Raw genomic sequence first — 18,750 nt, forward strand, 5'->3', positions numbered from 1 at the left:
GGATCTTTTAGCTTCAATGAGATCTTATTTTGTATTAAAGCACAACAATTTTCAGTCAGATTTTCCACCACGCAATCCTCCAAATTCCTATTTTTGCTAAGGTGTCTTTCAAAATGCTTTGCATAATTAAGCATTTATATCAAAACATCAGCAAAAAGTGTTGGGTGCAATAATTGTCCTTGATTAGTAGAGTAATCGAACCGTGGTGCTTGAGCTGCTGTGCGGTTTAAAAGATTTGAGTTGCACCATTACCACCAGCTATAGCTTTTTTGTAAAGTAGCAAGCGCTCAGTCCTACAATTGGTATCAGAGCCAAGGTCATGGGTTCCATTCCCATTGATCGCAAGGAGTGCAATTATTGGGAGGGATATTGTTAGGTGCAATAATTGTCCTTGCTTGATAGAGCGATCGAACCGTGGTGCTTGAGCTGCTGTGCGATTTAAAAGATTTGAGTTGCATCATTACCACTAGCTATAGCTTTCGGTAAAGCGGCAAGCGCTCGGCCCTACAAAAAGAATATTAACATATATTTTCTTAAAACGTCAAGAAATTTACCAAATTGTGCTTTCATTTTTTATTTCTTTAATGCAGCAGGAAATAGTGGAGGAATAACAATATTAGATTGTGTAGTGGGTGCACGTATAGAGTTAGATAGCTTACCTTTAGTGCCTCATGTTGTAGACCTCTTTCCTTACACTCTTCTTTATCTGCATTAGTCTCCAACACTTTTCCACTTCTGAGCTCAATGGCTTTGACTTGCTCATTATGATTCGTTTCAGTGTTACTTGGAAACACTCCAGGCTCTCTATTTGATATCATATTTGTCAACTGTCATATTTTGTTTTCCAAGCTCTAAATTGAAGCATTCTGATTATGAAATCTAGTCTGAGAGGCAGAAATAATTTTGTCATCATTTGCTCTAGACTGGACTTCTTTACTTGTGGTTCAGGCTTGTACATGGGTTTCTTACCACACTGTTGACCTCCTTATAGACGAATTTGACTGTTCTAACCATCTCATGAAAAACTTGAATGATGTTTCCACCCAAGATTGTAAGTATTATAATAGGGGTTGTTCCTTGGGTGATTTTGGATGTCCGCATGATTCACCAATGCCACATTATGCACATAAAATGGACTCCTCATTTGGCAATCCTTCGTGAAGTGTTCACCACCACAATCATCACAAAATATCTCCTGAATACGCATAGCAATGCCACTCATGCTCAAACCATCAATTTTCTTACTCAAGACATCTACATGTGCAGTTGCAGCAGTGAAATCGTTAACTTGGTGCACTCCCATAGATCTCTTTTGATTTTTTCTCTTAGACTAAGAATGATAACTACTAGCAGCAATCTCCTCTAAGAACTCATATCCTTACTCAGCTATATTTTTCAAGAGAATTCCACATGCAACAAAATCTATCATAGTATGATTCGAATTAATTAAATCATAGTGGAAAGTTTATATTAAAAGACCAAGAGAGAGTTCATGATGCGGCCATCTCCACAATAGATCCTTATAGCTCTCCCACGCCTCATACAATGACTCTTGCTCAAATTGGAAAAATGTGGTTATATCCTCTCTTAGCTTCATCGTTTTTTTATGGAGGAAAGTATTTCGTAGAAATGCTTAGGTCATATCCTCCGAAGTTGTGATGAAACATAAAGACAAATTTTTTTTACCAAACATGGGCTCTATCTCTTAATGAGAAGGTAAATAAGTGTAAACTAATAGCATAATCAACAACTTATTATGTTTAAAATTATCTCAAATCTCTAAGAAATTCTCTTTATGAATGTTGGGGTCATCAAGTGTTGTTCCCCCAAATTAGACTATGTTCTAAATCATATGGATTATGGTCGCCTTGATTTTATATTGGTTTACATTCACAAATAGTCGAACTATGGTCGAGTGAGTCCCGCCAAGAGAGGTTGAGAACAATCGATCATGGGTCTAGGTCGAGGCCTTTCATTGTGTTCCCGCCACCTCTATTGTGCCTTTCAACCTCTCTATTGTGTTCTCCACCCCTTTCGTCTCACATAGGTACTTCCGGTCTATCCATCTTAATTCTTTGGTAGTGTCTTTTTTGGCGAAAAGTTCATTTGATCTCGGGATCAAACAGCTCAAGTTCTATGGCATGCACTAGAAGAATAATCTGCCGTGTAGAAAAGTGTTGGCTTCACGAAAATGATATCAAACTAAACAAAATAACTGAAAATAATATAAAAATCGCTGGAAACGGCGTCAAAATCTTGATCGAGCTTTTCTTGGACTGAAAAATCTCCAAAATAAATTTAGATTTTGTTGCTCAAAATAATCACAAATGCACGAGTTAAGCTATAGAATATTGTACATACTATGAGCATCATCCCACATACACTATATTTCACAGTCATTATTTTCAGAAATTATTTTTTTACCTACATGTCAACAGTTATTTGAGATGAATTTATTTATCTACTTATAATTCAAAGAAAAATATAGTTCAATAAAAAAATAAAATTCAATCAATGAAAATCTTAAAGTCAAGTAAGAATGAATTTGTTGGGAATTTCAGTTCACTAGCACATGGTTTATTCAAATAATTAATCTCGACTATTGTTTAATTTTTTTTTACAGGATTCCCAAATTTATTAACATACTTTTTCAAACCATGATAAACTAAGTCAACGCAATAAAATAATTAAAATTCTTCAATTATTTATCAAAGACAATTGCATGAACAATTTGTTGAATTACTTAGCTTTCGATCTATTAGATTATCACTATCAAAATATATTCAATTTCATATGTGTATGTAAATGGTAAATTCACGTATTATGTTATTCGTTCTTATTGCAAATTATTCTCTCGAATTTGTTCACAATATAAAATATTATATAAGTTAACTAGACTTCGATAATTCAAAGAAAACACTAACACAATCAAAGATGAAGCAAAAGTCGAGAATTAAATTAACTAAAACAACGTCTCGAAGTAGGATCTCCTAAATCATAACAAATATAAATTTAGCTACTAAATATCATCATAAATATCTCAATACAATAGTCAAACAATCTTAAACTAGAAATACTAAAAAAATTAAGGAGAAAGAGAACATCGTGTGAAAATCCCATCTCCTGTCGCACCTTCTCAACTCGAGCACTTTTTCTTTTAGTTCTTGCTTGTGGCTACTGCAAAAATGGTTGTCTGTGGCTGCTGAAAAAGAGAAAATCCACCACCAACAACCATGAGGAATGACAATATTCATACTGATACAAATGGACGAAATTTATGCAAAAATAAACTAAAATAACACGATAAAATACATAAATAAGAGCCCTATCAGCAATCAGACCAAACTAATTTAAGAAAATGGTACATGTAAGAACGAACGTTTATCGCTTTACCAAAAGTTATAGCTAGTAGTAATTGTGCAGCTCAAATCTTTTAAACCACACATCAGCTCAAGCAGCACGGTTCGTTCGCTCTACTAAATATGGACAATTATTGTACTTAACAGTATAATTTTACATTTTTTAATTATCTTATTCGCAATATGAATGAATCCTCCATATCTGCTAGCCCTTTAATTTTCGATATATTGTTTTAGTTTTGAAGACATTGCCATATGTAATAAATATGTAGCTGAACCACTTGTTTGCACCAACACCAAAAGAAATAATCACTTTTCCTACCTACTACACTTCAAATTAGATTCCTAAGAAATTACACCAAAATTATTCAAATGGATTTTGGAATCATTTAATAATAATAATAATAAGAATGAATGAATTAATTAATATAATAAGTATAGGCTACGAAAATGACACTTTCAGTGGCTTTTTGACCTAAAATTCATGAACTACATGTGTTGATGGAGTCTTCCTTCTGACTTTTTACGCGTAAAAGGTTGCTTCAAATATTTTGATCCCCAAAGATATTATAATAATCAGCGATTAAGAATCAAATTCTTTTTATATTTTGTTTAAAAGTTTTATTTTTTATTTTTTAAAAAAAACTTGGCAAAAACTTGTGTGAGACGGTCTCACGGGTCGTATTTTACAAGAAATATATCTTATTTAGGTCATCCATGAAAAAATATTATTTTTTATGCTAAGAGTATTACTTTTTATTGTGAATATCGGTAGGATTGACCCATCTCTCAGATAAAAATTTGTAAGATTATCTCACAATAGACTTTCTCAAAAAACTTTAAGTCACGTTCCTTGTATTGAAAATAATTTTTTATAAATTCTGTTACACTTATATATTCGATATGATGATAAATGACATATTAACTAGTGTCATAATTGTTTTGAGTTTTGTTTTTTTCTTTAAAAAAAAAAATCATCGTAACTTTGCAGATTGTGCAAGATTCACTACTTTTTCACAAAGAGAGTTAATTTAAAAAGCGATGACGTCATGGAATGCATGAAGAACTTGTCTATCCCTATCTGATAACAAGTTATCAACCATTCAAATTACCTTAAGAATGAATCTTCACACAAGGGTATAATGGTCATTTCACCCAAAAAAACTCCGAAGCCTGCAACGTATACCAAATCAACAAACCAACTTCTCCCCTTTGAAACATTCAGCAACCAAACCAAACAAAATTTAAACTAATCTTCCCAAAGACAAAAAAGAAGAGCCAAAAACAACATTAAGCAATGATCATAATTCATCACAAAGATTTCGTTCATTTCCAAACACTCTTCAATTCTTGCCACATCCTGCCATGGCTGCAAAATGTATAATTCTTTGTTCATTCATTCTTCTGATAATTTCTTCGGTTCCTCCATCCTTATCTCAATCAAATTCACAAAACATACAAACTCACTATCCGTTCTCGAATCCCACTCCTCCTCCACTTCGACCAGCTTTCCAACCGCCTCCGGCCCCCACCAATGACCTGCCTAACGTCCCTCCAACCACCCTGATTCCACCATCACAAGTACCAACTACGACAGGAAAATCTTCGACGAAATCAGCTGTGGGAAAGGCCATTGGTGCGACGGCTGCAAGCACTCTAGTTTTGTCAGGGCTTCTATTCTTTTTGCTTTTGAGGCATTCGAAAAATAAAAGGGAAAGAGATACTACCAATCCTACTACCACTACTACTAATCAGACGGCTAATGCCGCGGTGCCTGCTAATCTTAGAGGGGATGATTTTAGTCGGTTTAATGGTAATCTTAAAGGGTTGATTGTTGATGAGAATGGATTGGATGTTTTGTATTGGAGAAACATGGAAGAAGGAGATAAGAGGACGACTGGTTTCAAGAAACAGCAATATAGGAATCTGAAAGATGAGCATAATGGAGAAGAGAAAAGATTTGGTAATGAAGGAGTGAGGAAAGAGGAGCCTTTGCAAGAAGCTCCTTTGCTTAAAGGGAGGTCGTCAACTTCTGAAAATCCTCTTTGGGGAGACAAACCATCGGATCAGAGAATGAAGAAGGCCCCTGCTGTTTCATCTAATGTGACTTTCAAAGATTCTGATAATCATGATTCATCGGTTCGCGTAACTGATAGTTTGACATCACCACGGGCTACCGTGGTGCCACCACCACCACTGTGGCAGCCGGTGTTAGCATCTGAGGCGGTTCAGAAAGGAAAAATGGTCGCACCACCGCCTCAGCCATCGATTCTAACACCACCACTGCCTCCACCACCAGGAGTACCACCACTGCCTCCACCGCCAGGAGCGCCATCACGGCAGCCACAATCAATATTAGTTTCAGGGGCGGTTCCAAAAGGCAAAATGCCTGAACCACCTCCTCCTCCACCACAAATCTGGTCAAATAATGGCCCTGCTCCACCACCACCACCAGCAGCATCGAAAGCAATGCCTGTTAAGCGCATGTCCTTAGCGGCAGAAGGCTCGTCGAGCAATGGGAGTGGACAGGTGAAACTGAAACCATTGCATTGGGATAAAGTTAATCCAGATGTCAAGCATTCCATGGTGTGGGATAAAATGGACAAGGGTTCTTTCAAGTAAGGAACCTTCAATACTTTTCTTATCAAATCTTTCTATAGTAGATTCTATATCTTAGTTAAGATCTAATTTATTCTCAAAATATGTAACTCAGGTTTGACGGTGATCTTATGGAAGCCCTCTTTGGATACGTTGCAACAAACCGAAAATCTCCAAGAGGAGACGGTGGCCCAATAGCAGGAACCGTGGATAAATCGGGTCCTCCCCCACAGATCGTCATCCTAGATGCGAGAAAGTCTCAGAACATAGCCATAGTACTCAAATCCCTCGGCATCACACGCCAAGATCTAATCAACGGCTTACTCGAGGGACAAGGTCTATGCGACGACATAATAGAAAAGCTTGTAAAAATAGCTCCAACTGATGAAGAACTATCCCAAATTCTCGCATTTCATGGCGATCCGACAAGACTTGCTGATGCCGAATCCTTCCTCTACCATCTACTCAAAGCTGTTCCATCTGCATTTACACGTTTCAACGCTTTGCTTTTCAAGTGCAACTACGATTCTGAGTTTGCACATATCAAAGAGTCGGTACAATACCTTGAATCAGCTTGCAAGGAGATGAAAACTCGAGGGCTTTTCTTAAAACTTTTGGAAGCAGTTCTCAAAGCCGGGAATCGGTTAAATGCTGGAACATCTAGAGGAAATGCACAGGCTTTTAACCTTACCGCTTTGACAAAATTAGCTGATGTGAAAAGCTCTGATGGAAAAACAACCCTTCTCCAATTCGTCGTACATGAAGTAGTTCGTGCAGAGGGTAAACGCTTTGTGCTTAATAAAAACCGTAGTCTGAGCAGGACAAATAGCCAGACAACAAATGCCACTGAGAATCAAAATACTGATACGTTCATATCAAAAGATGATAGAGAAAGGGAATATATGATGCTCGGTTTACCCGTTGTTGGTGGCCTAAGCGCAGAATTCTCCAATGTTAAGAAGGCAGCCACTTTAGACTATGATCTGCTGCTAAAAACAAGCTCAGAATTATCAAAACACGTGGTGGAGACGCGTAAAATAGTAGTGAAATGCGGTAATGATGGTGGATTTGCACGAGAAATGACAGGTTTTCTGGATACAGCAGAACTAGAGATACAGATAGTCAAAGAAGAGCAGACAAGCGTCATAGAGCTTGTGAAGAAGACAACAGATTATTATCAACCGGGCTTCTCATCCAAGGATCGAGGGGCGAACACATTTCAACTTTTCATCATCGTTAAAGATTTTCTTGGAATGGTTGATCAAGTTTGTATTGATATTGCAAGAAACACGCAGAAGAAGAAGTCTGTATCATCGTCACCACCAACATCATCGTCGTCGTCATCTTCTGCTGTTAGACCGTCGTCACCTGAATCTCCTCGAGTTTTCAGGTTCCCAAAACTGCCTTCCAACTTTATGTCACAGAACTCGAAGAGCAGTTCCAATGATTAGGACGATGATTCGGAGGTAAAGTAAGATTTCAAGTTTTGTACAAAAGTAAAAACACAAAAACTCGACACTGTGAATGTTTTTGTTATTTCATTTTTCAAGTTTTTGATTCTTTCACTTTGTTCTTTTACTACAACACATTTTTTGCAAGATTCAACGGAGCAGCGGTTGTTTCCCTTTTTACACGACAAATTTTGAATTGCATTATTAAATAGTTTGCCAACAAATGTGAATAAATTCATTGAATAATTCTACGTGAAGGCAATTGATGGCTTCATATGTATATGGTGGCTATGAATGTTCCACATTGAATCATCTTTTTGAATGAACTTTTGAAGTCAACAGACAAATTACAACGAAACAAAAACATTACACGTTGATGAAATTTCCATCTGTACATCAGTATTCAAGTTTACAAGCCCATAATCTTGATTCACATGGTTCCATAAGTCATTGTCAACTTTTCAATATTTCTATATAATCTGTATATTTCTCATATTAAAATAAAAATTTGACCACGTCAACAACTTGCATTGGCCTGACTACAAAGAATATAAGCAAATGCAACCTACTGGCACAAGAAATATTTATTACATTATATTACATTACAACAAATAAATGTTCTCAAGAATTACAAATGCCTCGGTAAATGCAAATACCAATTTAAACCAAAAATTGAAGGAACCCATTTGCGTATCTGTCCACTCAATCTGTACACAGCTAATGAAAGACCTTATCAAAGAATCGATTAATACAAATAATTAGAGTAACCAGCCAAGTAATTACTTGACAAAGTCAATAGTTGTACATGATGCTGGTGATTTTGTACCCTCGATTTCCCCTTGTACAAATCGTACGGTTTCCAAAGATGGTCCAACGGGCAGGGCTCATTCTCATCAAGCCTAACCCATGGCTTGCCCTTCCCACTCCAGTGCAGAAGGCTCACTGGGCCGGGATGCAGCGACCTACAGGATCCTGCCACGTTATCCCCACCCAGCCCATGTTGGTTCCATCGGTGATCGATGGGCTCGACATTTCCACCGAAGACGAGCAAAAATGGAGGCAATGACCCCAGCTCGTATATCCGGTTCCTCCTCTGCAATTCCATCCAGTTCTCGATTTTCTTCTTGTAATTCCCCTCCCTCCACTTCTGCAAGTCCATTACCATCACCCCCGTGTTGAAGTAACACGGTTTCCTGGACGGGAATGCACGGCTTAGAACCGGGTCGGACCAGAAATTGTCTGTGAAATACTTGGTGAAATTGGCGTGGCAATATTCCGGAGCTCCGATTACTTTCTCTTCCGATAGTTTCACTTCCCACAGCTTCAGAACATCGTCGACCAAGACAAGATCTGAATCGAGGTAGATGACCCGTTTCACACACGGATCCAGGATATCACCTAGGTAATTTCGAGCGTAGTTCAGCGGATTCTCTAGCGCAGACCGAATGGAGGAAGAAATCAGGTTAATTACTGAATCCTCTCGGAAAATGTAGATTTTGAAGTTCAGAGAAGGGAATATAGATCGAACAAGCCGCGTTAATACCCGCGGGTTGACTGAGTCAAACTCGGCAGCGATTAAATGGAAGAACACGTGTTCCGGGCACGACGCGTGGCGGAGAACCGAGTGCACCGCCGCGACGGAGCCCCGAAGGTATTCCGCGTCTAGGGTCATCGCAACGTGCACCATAGAAGGGTCACAAGCGGAGAACTTCCCGGATTCATGATCGGAAAAAGGCGCCGCCTTGGGACAGTGCAATCCGTTGCGGTAGTCCGGCGCCTCGGAATACCCGAAGAGGCTGTTGAACTCCAGCTCCGTCACAGCTCCGGCAGGAAAGGATCGGATCCCGAGGCACGTCAACGGTGACCAAAGGAGGAGAGCCAGAGCAACCACCTGGATCGGAAGTGAACACAGCCGTGAAACAACCATTTTTCTCATGGTTTTCCACGAAGGCCAGGAAATGAGGGAGGCACTAGCTCTAATGGAAATGCATATTTGAGAATGGTAGGGAAAGATTTGGTGGGTTTCTGCTGGAGAAAAGGAAAATATACGCGCATATATTTATATATATGCATATATATATATATACGGACACGGTGCGAGGAAACACGGTATTTTCTTGATTGAAATGGTGTAATACAGAGTAAATTCAAAGCAAAACGCGGCATATTTTCCAGAAAGGGACAATTATGAATGAGGTAACGGAAGCTTTGTCCGTTAAAAACTGGTTAAACGGGAAAGTTCGATATTATTACCATACGACAGTAATAAGTGGTGTGTTTAATATCTTAAAAAGATTACATTTACTTTTGGTCCATGAAAATAAATTATATTGTGATTAAGTATAATACAAAATAATATTTAATAAATAATAATATGTTTTGTTTGATTGATTAAATTTTAAATAAGATGATATATTATGATTTTGTCGACATACACGAATGATATTATTGTAATTTTTAATTAAATAATTTGAATGAGGTGTCAATCAATACATAAATTTAAAATCAAACGAGTGATGAGATTGAATTATTTAATTTAATCACACCTATCAAACCAAACACGACTTCAAAATAATATATTTTTAGAGAATTTACCATATAAAAATGAAGTATAATATCTACTTTTATTTTGATATATTTTAAATTTGAGTTGATGTGGGATCTTATGATGTTTGTTTTTTGTGTGTTAAATTAATTTTGACAAAAATTTGTGTGAGACGGTCTCACGGGTTGTATTTTGTGAGACAGATATTTTATTTGGGTCATCCGTGAAAAAGTATTACTTTTTATGCTAAGAGTATTATTTTTTAATGTAAATATCGGTAAAACTGACCCGTCTCACAGATAAAGATTCGTTAGACATACTCATTAATTTTTCGGTCTTACATATGTTTAAATTTTTTTTATTTATATATGGTATTTTAAAATATAATATGATAGGTTAAAATACCATCATATAAATATTTTTTAAAGGTTATATAAACTTGAATTAAAAAGAGCACATATATTTTTATTGTAGTTTGAAATTTTTAATATTGTATATTTTCACTCGATTTTTTGGTTGTGAATGTTCCACTTATTAAGGTATGCCAATTTATGAAATAGAAAAATCGTTAGGATTGAGTGCTTTGATCACTGAGTAATAGATTCAACACACAAACTTCAATTAGATTGTCTCGTATCTCAATTTTATGAAACGGATCTCCAACCACTCGACTCATTAAAAAAATATATATTTTATATCAAATATATTATTTTTACTTATGTATATGATCAGGTCGACTCGTCTCACAGTCTGCCGAGAGACTTACTTTAAATTCAATTGCTATGTGCTCATAATTCTTTAAACACTATGATTTCTATAAGCTTCAACCCAAAAAGTAAATTTATTATCAACACAAAAAGTTTTGCCAGATGTAAAATCTATGTCTGTACCGCAATAAACGCGCTAAGTGCGTAATAATTAAATTCACATTTACCTGGACGCTTCTAATTTTTTTCGTTTTTTGAAGGAGGTGTTTCTAATTGTGAGGAAGGTGATAATAGCCAAGTTGGTTATCAAGTTTGTCTGGTTTGTGTTCTTGTTTTTGTAAGAATTTAAATTTGAGTTTTGTTCTAGTAAGTTAGATTGTATTTTAGATTTTTATATTGTTTTATGAAATATTGACGTAGTACCAAAGAAAACAACATTTTTCAATGTCACTTTTATCATTTTTGGCATCACATCAACGACATAAATGTGAGAACCTATATATGTAACTCTAAATTTAGGAGGACCATTAAATTTTGATGTACATATTTTAGATGAGATTATTTTGTATTACTTTTGGGAATATAATCTTTAATTAAATGATATTAGTTTATGCTTGAGCAAGCAAATTTCGAATTTATGGGAATGAGATTTACAAGATTGAGATATCATACAAGTTTAGAGGAATTAAGGCATGAATATTGCAAGAAAAATTCGAAAATCCTACTATATTCTAATGCCTAATTATTGGGATGGATAGATACAAGGCCAATTGGAAAGAAATCATCAAGTTTGCTCAAAATCCTTGGACATATCCACACCCATATTTTCGAACCAAATTAAAGGCAATGGTTTAAGAAATGAATCTCACACTTTGGTAGCTAAATAAATCAATTATGGGATAGGATTTTGAAGCCAAAAACATGAGATTTAGGGGCCAATTTTGGACATGATATAACCACCATATTTAGCTTCATTCCCTTCACCTATAATTACACCATCAATCCTAGCATTCTCTACACCTAAATTTCGAAAATCCCTTGCTGCAAATTTCGAATTTCCAGCAGCTTCTCCCTAGCCAAAATTCTGCTAAAAAATCGTCCCAAAGTGAGACTAGAAATTGAGCCGAATTTCTGCCCGGACGAGGAGCAAGAAGCGATCCAATCCACGAAGTCGTGCACCTACGTTTTTAGCATTCCAATATATTGTAAGTGAGTTTGTTTTAAAGATTAAATTTCGTTATGCATGTTTTTTCGTTTTTTTTTTTTGAAAATATGGTAGAATACACCTTCTTCTCCTACTCCTTTTCTTGTGTTTGTTGTCATCTGGTTTTGGCCACTGTTAGGAGTTGACTGTGTATGGGTGAGAATCCCAACCATGACATGACCCTTACGCGGTGGGGATGTAACCGCTATATGGCCTCGCCTCCTTAGAGGAGTAAAAATTAGGGATTGATATCAGTAAACTATAGAAAGTAGAGGAATCTCAGTGCCTGGTAAGTGTTATGCATGTGATATGAATGATGTTATGCAAGTCATGTGATTTTCGAAATTATGCATATTGTTATATTGTGCTCGGTACGGCCCCACTTGCTGAGTATTTTTCAAAATACGCATCCCCTTACAACCCTTTCCTATATATCCGAGGAAGAACTCGAGGAAGAGGAGTTGGACAAGTTTTGGAGCTGGTGAACTTTCAAGATTTAGTTTAAGTTAATATTATTATTATTATTATTATTATTATTATTATTATTATTATTATTCAGTTGTAATGTTTTCGCATTAGATTCTGTCGTTTTTCGATTATTGAGTTGTAAAGACAATTGTTATTTCGTTTGAATTATGATATATAAACTGGTTTTGGTTTATACTGTGCTACGAGGCTGATTGTTTTTCGATTGTGTGATTGTTAAATAACGTCGGTGTCAAACCTGAGTTTCGGGGCATGACATTTAAGTGATATCAGAGCCGCTAGGTTCATAATCCGTTTGAAGAAAAATGAGACAAATTTACAAAAAAATAATTTCAGTGGAATACTTGATAAAGGCCGATATCCCCTCTGAAATGGTCCAACGAGCAAAAATCGCGACTTCGTCCATTGGTAGGGTCTAAATCGCAAAATTCCTTCATTTAAGCCTCCGAAACATCGTTTTTGTCGTTTTAGGAAATATTCGTAGACCCTATAACTTCTCATAGGAAATTCCAAATTCGATTCTGTCAATTGTTCTGGAATCCTCTCGACATATGCTTCGAACACATGTGTCAATTTCCAAACTTTTCATTTTTGAAAAAAAAAATATTTATATATAATTCTCGAAAATTTCATTTATATAACATTGTCTCTTGTTCTATTTTGTCTCTTTCTGATTCTGAGCATTTTCATTTTTGATTTCAGGAAATGGCTCCATCGACTCCCCTGCGATTCTGCACTCGTGCCCAGGCTGCCATTCATATGGAGCAGCTTGCCCTTGATTATAGGTCCCGTCAGATGAACTGACTTAGAGCCAAACTAGGCGAGATGAGATGAGAGATCGAGACCCTAGCCACAGAAAATGAGGAGATACGGGTCCAACTTAACAAGGCAATCTATCAGGGAGAGCTAGTGAGAGGAGACAACATGGACTTAAGGGAGGTCATAGAGCAGAGCATGTATCGGGAGGGTAGGTTACGAGAGGATATGGAGCGGTACCGTAAGGAATTGGAGGAAGAGAGGCAGCAGAATGTCAAGGGTAAGAAGAGACTGGAGGAATCATGTGAGGCTATGAGTAGCCTTGCAGATGTGACCCACCGTCTGACCGAGCAGGTGGAGACTCTGAGGAGCCAGGTCAAACAGAAGAAGACAGAGCGTGAGCAGCACCAGCAGCATGTCAGTGATCTGTTGGACGAGACGATGCAGAGATACATGAGTTGAAGGCACAAGTGACATAGCTTACTGGAGAGAATGCCCAACTCAAACAGATGATAGAGCTACTTCACGAAGACGAGCCGAAAGAGGAGGAGCCCGTAGAGATAGAGGCAGAGCCCATAGAAGCCGTCGATGGTGGAGAGATAATAGACTAGAGTGTCTTAGTAACCTTTCTTTTATTATTAGGAGTTTACTTTCCCATTGTTGCTATGTTCTTTCATTCAGTACGATTCGTTTTTTATTCAGTTGTTTATCTATATTTCAAGAAATCAATAAAATTATGTTTATTTATTCAATGATTTCAGTTGTTTCCAGCATAACTTATTCATTCAGTCATGTCGTTATGCGCAACAAATTCTTAGAAACGTTTAAATTGTAGGAAATGGTCGGTAGACCCCCGAGACAAAACCGGAATGGAATCAAGTTTCACTACGAATCACTTCGCAAGAACAGGTGTCCAACCTTCAGTGGAGCTGCCGACCCTAAAATTAAACAGAGCTGGCTGAAAAATGTGGAGACTCAGCTGCGACTATTTGAAGTCATCGAGGCACTGAAAATGGACGTAATCATGCCTTTCCTGGAAGATAAAGCAGGCAAGTGGTGGGACGCAATCTCGCCAGCCATGACCGCTGCTGGACCAGTCACATGGCAGCACTTCCGAGAAGCTTTCCTGAAATTGTATTATCCAGCTGAGGTCAGACTTCAGAAGCTGAGTGAATTTGAGAATTTCACTCAAGCCCCGGATATGTCAGTGGTTGAATATACTTCCCAATTCAATGCCCTTGAATCTTATGCTCCGGCAATCATGGCAGACGAAGTCCTGAAATTGCACCGATTCAAAAAGGGATTGAACAGCAGAATACAGTCGGCACTAGCACTCTACCAGCCCACCAACTTTTCAGACCTGATAGGTGCGACTATCCGAGCCGAAGCTGACATTCAACGAAGACAAGGGGAAAACAAGAACAAACGACCTCTCAACATCCAGCCTTCTCAATGAAGACAAAGGTTCAAAAGGCCCAGTTGGATCTCCCTCAAGGCAATCCCACGCCAATAACTATCAAGGACCGAAGCTATGCCCAAAATACGGCTTCAGACGCGCCGGAAAATGCCAAAGGGCCAGCGGTGTATGCTTTGGATGTGGAAAATCGGGGCACAGAATTGCACAGTGTACTACCGCCGCCAACCTACCAGCAGGGCCGAACAAAAGAAGAGGGTCGAACGCGAGAGCAGGCCCTAGTAAACCAAAGGAGGACAAACCTAACGCCAGGGTCTTTGCCATGACTCAGGAAGAGGCAGACGACGCCATTGAAGTCGTGTCAGGTACCGTCCTATTTCAAAAAGTGCCTGCTTAAACGTTATTTGACTGTGGTGCTACACATTACTTTATGTCTAAGAGATTTTCTAAGAAATTAGGATGTAAACCCGAGAAAATAACTAAGCTTTTTTCGTGAGTTTCAATGGCCCTACAAGTCATGTGATTTTCGAAATTATGCATGTTGTTATATTGTGCTCGATACGGCCCTCATTTGCTGAGTATTTTCCAAAATACTCACCCCTCTTACAACCTTTTCCTAGATATACCTGAGGAAGAACTCGAAGAAGAGGAGTCGGACCAATTTTGGGGCTGGTGAACTTTCAAGATTTAGTTTAAGTTAAGATTATTATTATTATTCAGCTGTAACGTTTCCGCATTAAATTCTTTCGTTTTTTGGTTTTTGAGTTGTAAAGATAATTGTTATTTCATTTGAATTATGATATATAAACTGGTTTTGGTTTATATTGTGTTATGATGCTGGTTGTTTTTCGATTGTGTGATGGTTGAACAACGCCGGTGTCAATCCTGAGTTTTGGGGTGTGACAAAATGACCAAAAGTCAAAAGTTAATCTAATTTATATGGCCAAAATCTAAATTTAAATAATACATGACCAAACACAAAATAGGTAAATTTAGAAAATGCTATTTTCACATTTGGAAAATTGTTCTCTCATTCAATAAGCTATGTACGAGTGAAACAAATCCGCTGCTCTATACTTGTTTCAATATTTAAGATATAGTTTGGTACATAGATATATAATATAAAGATAAGTTAATGATAAATAATATATGAGATATTATATTTAATGTTTAGTATGATTTAATAAGATTGATTAAATTTATATATTAGATTGTAATGACAAAATTAACCTTATCATAATAAATTTTATTATTTCAAAATTGTTGCTTAAGTTCATATTTCTTATCTGTTCATGCGCCGACAGTGCTTGCATGATTTATTTATTTTACCTAATTTTATATATTATATAATATGATAATTGAGCCCTTAATTTCATGAGTCAAGTCAAATATAAATTTTTAAGATTAATCGATTGATACTAATAATTTTATTTAGATTTATACAAATCATTTATATAATTATCTCGAGTTCATTTATATAATTATCATATTATATAATAATTAAAAATATTTATTTGATTTTAATTTCTACCTACAAGTAAAATGAGATAACAGTTGGATTTAAGATTTTTATATATTGAGGGCAATTAAGTCATTTGTAGGGTTTTTATCTTTATATTAAAATTATCACATCTCATAAAAGAGATATTTTATCTCTATATAAAATTATTTATCACGGGTCCATGATATTATCATGGACTTTCTAAAAATGTACCAAATGTGGAATAACTCTTATCTCATGTACCAAACTATATTTAATTATATAAATCTATTTACGAGTGAGTCATAGTACAGAATTATCACAAGTGTACGTTTTCGTTTTCTAACCACAACATTAAAAAAATTATTTTCATATATGATTATGTCCAAAATATTGTCCGAACACGATGCGGATTGATATTAACAATATAACTAAAAATATATCGAAATCATATAATATATATAGAGTGTTATTTACATTCTAAACAATAATACTTTCAAAAATAATAATAATAATATCATTCAACATCATCTAAATAGTTAATTGTTAGACAAATTGACCTTTGCATCTGCTTTCCTTAAATTACAAAATCTCACTTTTATCTTAGAAATCTAAATACAGCACTTTTGAACATCAAAAACTAAAAATTTCATTTACAAAAAACAATTAATAATTTAATATTTTAAAATTTTGTCATTTTTTATATATAAAATAAAATAAAAAATAACAAAATGTTTATCTCAAGGTTTAGCAGAGGTGCATAAAATTTAAATTCACTTTTTTATTTTTATTTTTTGTACAAATATATGAAAGTTGGGATGTATTAAATTTTGGAAATTCATAATTTTATCAATTTAGACAACAACAAAAAAATTTATTTAAAACGTTAAAATATTATTTTCTATAAAATATATACGTGTTATAAATTTTCTAATTTTTAATTAAATTATATTTTTAGCATGTTTAAATATACAACATATCAGATTTTTGCCAACCGAATAAATAAAACATAATTATAAAACTTTGTAAAATTAGTTGTTTATTATGACAGAAAAAAGATATTTATTGCAAAAAAAATTAATTTCAATAATTAAAATAGCAAAACTAAATATTTAAAATATGTACAATACATTTACTGATATATTTGTAATATATAAATCGTTTTTTAAAAATAAATTAAAAATTATGTTTAAAACACCAAGTTTTTATATCAATGTAAACAAACCAAAATAGAAATTACACTGGTTGAATCAAATATTGAAATTAAATCAAATTGATTTGTCATATCAAAATTTAAGATGTGTTTTAAACTATAATATTAAATAATAATGTTTTTATTCTTATGTAAGATAAAATTTATGATTAAATTTTAAAATAAAATTATTATAGTTGTTAATGTGAGAAAATGAGAGATAAGTTTTGAAAATTAACTAATATTTATGGAGGGTAATATTAACAATTAATTAGATAAAATTTTAAATTAAAATATAATTAACAAATTATGAAATACAAATAACAACGTCCATATAATATAACAATCTAATCACCATTAGTCATTGTATCCGAACAAATATTTAACTTTCAAATCCAATTTTATTTTATTTAAAAACAAATTAATTATTCATAGTTATGAAGAAAGTTATATACGTGTGTTTAGGTGGGTTGGGTCGGGGTGAGGTGGGGTGGGGTTTACGTGTGCTTGGAGAAAACAGTGGGATGAGGCACAAAACTGCCGATGCAAGAAAAGTATACGACGCATTTCAAACAAATATAGATATATTTAGTGTCACTTTTTATTAATGTTCAAGTTTTAATAAAAATAATATTAAGTTATTATATTTAGCGTCACTTTTTATTAATTTTCAAGTTTTAATATATTAATAATATTAAGTGGTTAAAAAGCGTAAACTTGTAGTGATGAATAAACGTTAGATTGAAATTTTTAAGTTTTGGTGATAACAAAATACCATTTGAGTTGTTTCAGGATTCGGTTGTTATTTTATTGTGTTTACGGGTTCGATTTGGATGCTCTAGATTGTAATGCCCGGGATTTTATTTATTGTAATCGGAGATTAATCTGAAATGATTTATGGATTAATTGATGTAAATATAGATGGAATGGATTAGGCCGGGAAAGACGCGAAAATATGTGCGAGGGAGGTGCTATTCGCGCATATGCGCGACCTAGTGCGCACACATGCGCGATTCGGGCAGAAGACCCCGCGCATATGCGCGGTGTGACCGCGCATATGCGCGAGGTGTCCAGTAGCCAAGGAGCTATAACAGAACATTGCGCGCACATGCGCGACGTGAGCCGCGCACATGCGCGAGGTAGGCAGAGAGTTGGGCGCACATGCGCGGGATGGAGGCGCGCATATGCGCGAGTTGTAATGCACCGAGACAATAGGTCTCGCGCATATGCGCGGGGCTTGGGATATATATACACAAGAGTCTTCAAATTCTTCAGAACAGGGAAAGGAAGAACCGAGAAGGATTGGGGAGATTTTTCAAGTCTTAATCGTAGAATTCAATTCGCGAGAAATCCGTCCGTTCGAATTGTAATCCGACTTCGGTATCGTGTTCCTAGCGACGACAGCTACAACGGGACGTAAGTTTTATTGAATTCTGATATCGTTTGAGATTATGATATTGGGGGAATTATGATTTGGCTGATATATTGTGTCCTGGATATACTACTCAGTATATAATTGAAGTCAGATCGAAGAACATACTGTGTATGTATTTGTTAT

At 35.6% G+C, this 18,750-nt stretch overlaps 3 protein-coding genes across 3 annotated transcripts; 2 read left to right on the forward strand and 1 right to left on the reverse strand.

The window, feature by feature from the left end:
• The first annotated feature begins 4,560 nt into the window (after positions 1 to 4,560).
• LOC142524307 (formin-like protein 4) lies at positions 4,561 to 7,606 on the forward strand. The gene is made up of 2 exons (XM_075628230.1): positions 4,561 to 5,977; positions 6,073 to 7,606. Exons 1-2 carry the CDS (start codon positions 4,725 to 4,727, stop codon positions 7,406 to 7,408), a joined length of 2,589 nt encoding a protein of 862 aa, XP_075484345.1. The 5' UTR covers positions 4,561 to 4,724; the 3' UTR covers positions 7,409 to 7,606.
• A 353-nt stretch (positions 7,607 to 7,959) lies between these two features.
• On the reverse strand, positions 7,960 to 9,460 carry LOC142524308 (putative galacturonosyltransferase-like 9). The gene has a single exon (XM_075628231.1). The coding sequence runs from the start codon at positions 9,342 to 9,344 to the stop codon at positions 8,154 to 8,156; it is 1,191 nt and encodes a 396-aa protein (XP_075484346.1). The 5' UTR covers positions 9,345 to 9,460; the 3' UTR covers positions 7,960 to 8,153.
• A 4,484-nt stretch (positions 9,461 to 13,944) lies between these two features.
• On the forward strand, positions 13,945 to 14,562 carry LOC142523714 (uncharacterized). The gene has a single exon (XM_075627446.1). The coding sequence runs from the start codon at positions 13,945 to 13,947 to the stop codon at positions 14,560 to 14,562; it is 618 nt and encodes a 205-aa protein (XP_075483561.1).
• The last annotated feature ends 4,188 nt before the right edge of the window (positions 14,563 to 18,750 follow it).

Source organism: Primulina tabacum, chromosome 14 (assembly GCF_025594145.1).
Source record: "Primulina tabacum isolate GXHZ01 chromosome 14, ASM2559414v2, whole genome shotgun sequence".
NCBI classification, from domain to species: Eukaryota; Viridiplantae; Streptophyta; class Magnoliopsida; order Lamiales; family Gesneriaceae; genus Primulina; species Primulina tabacum.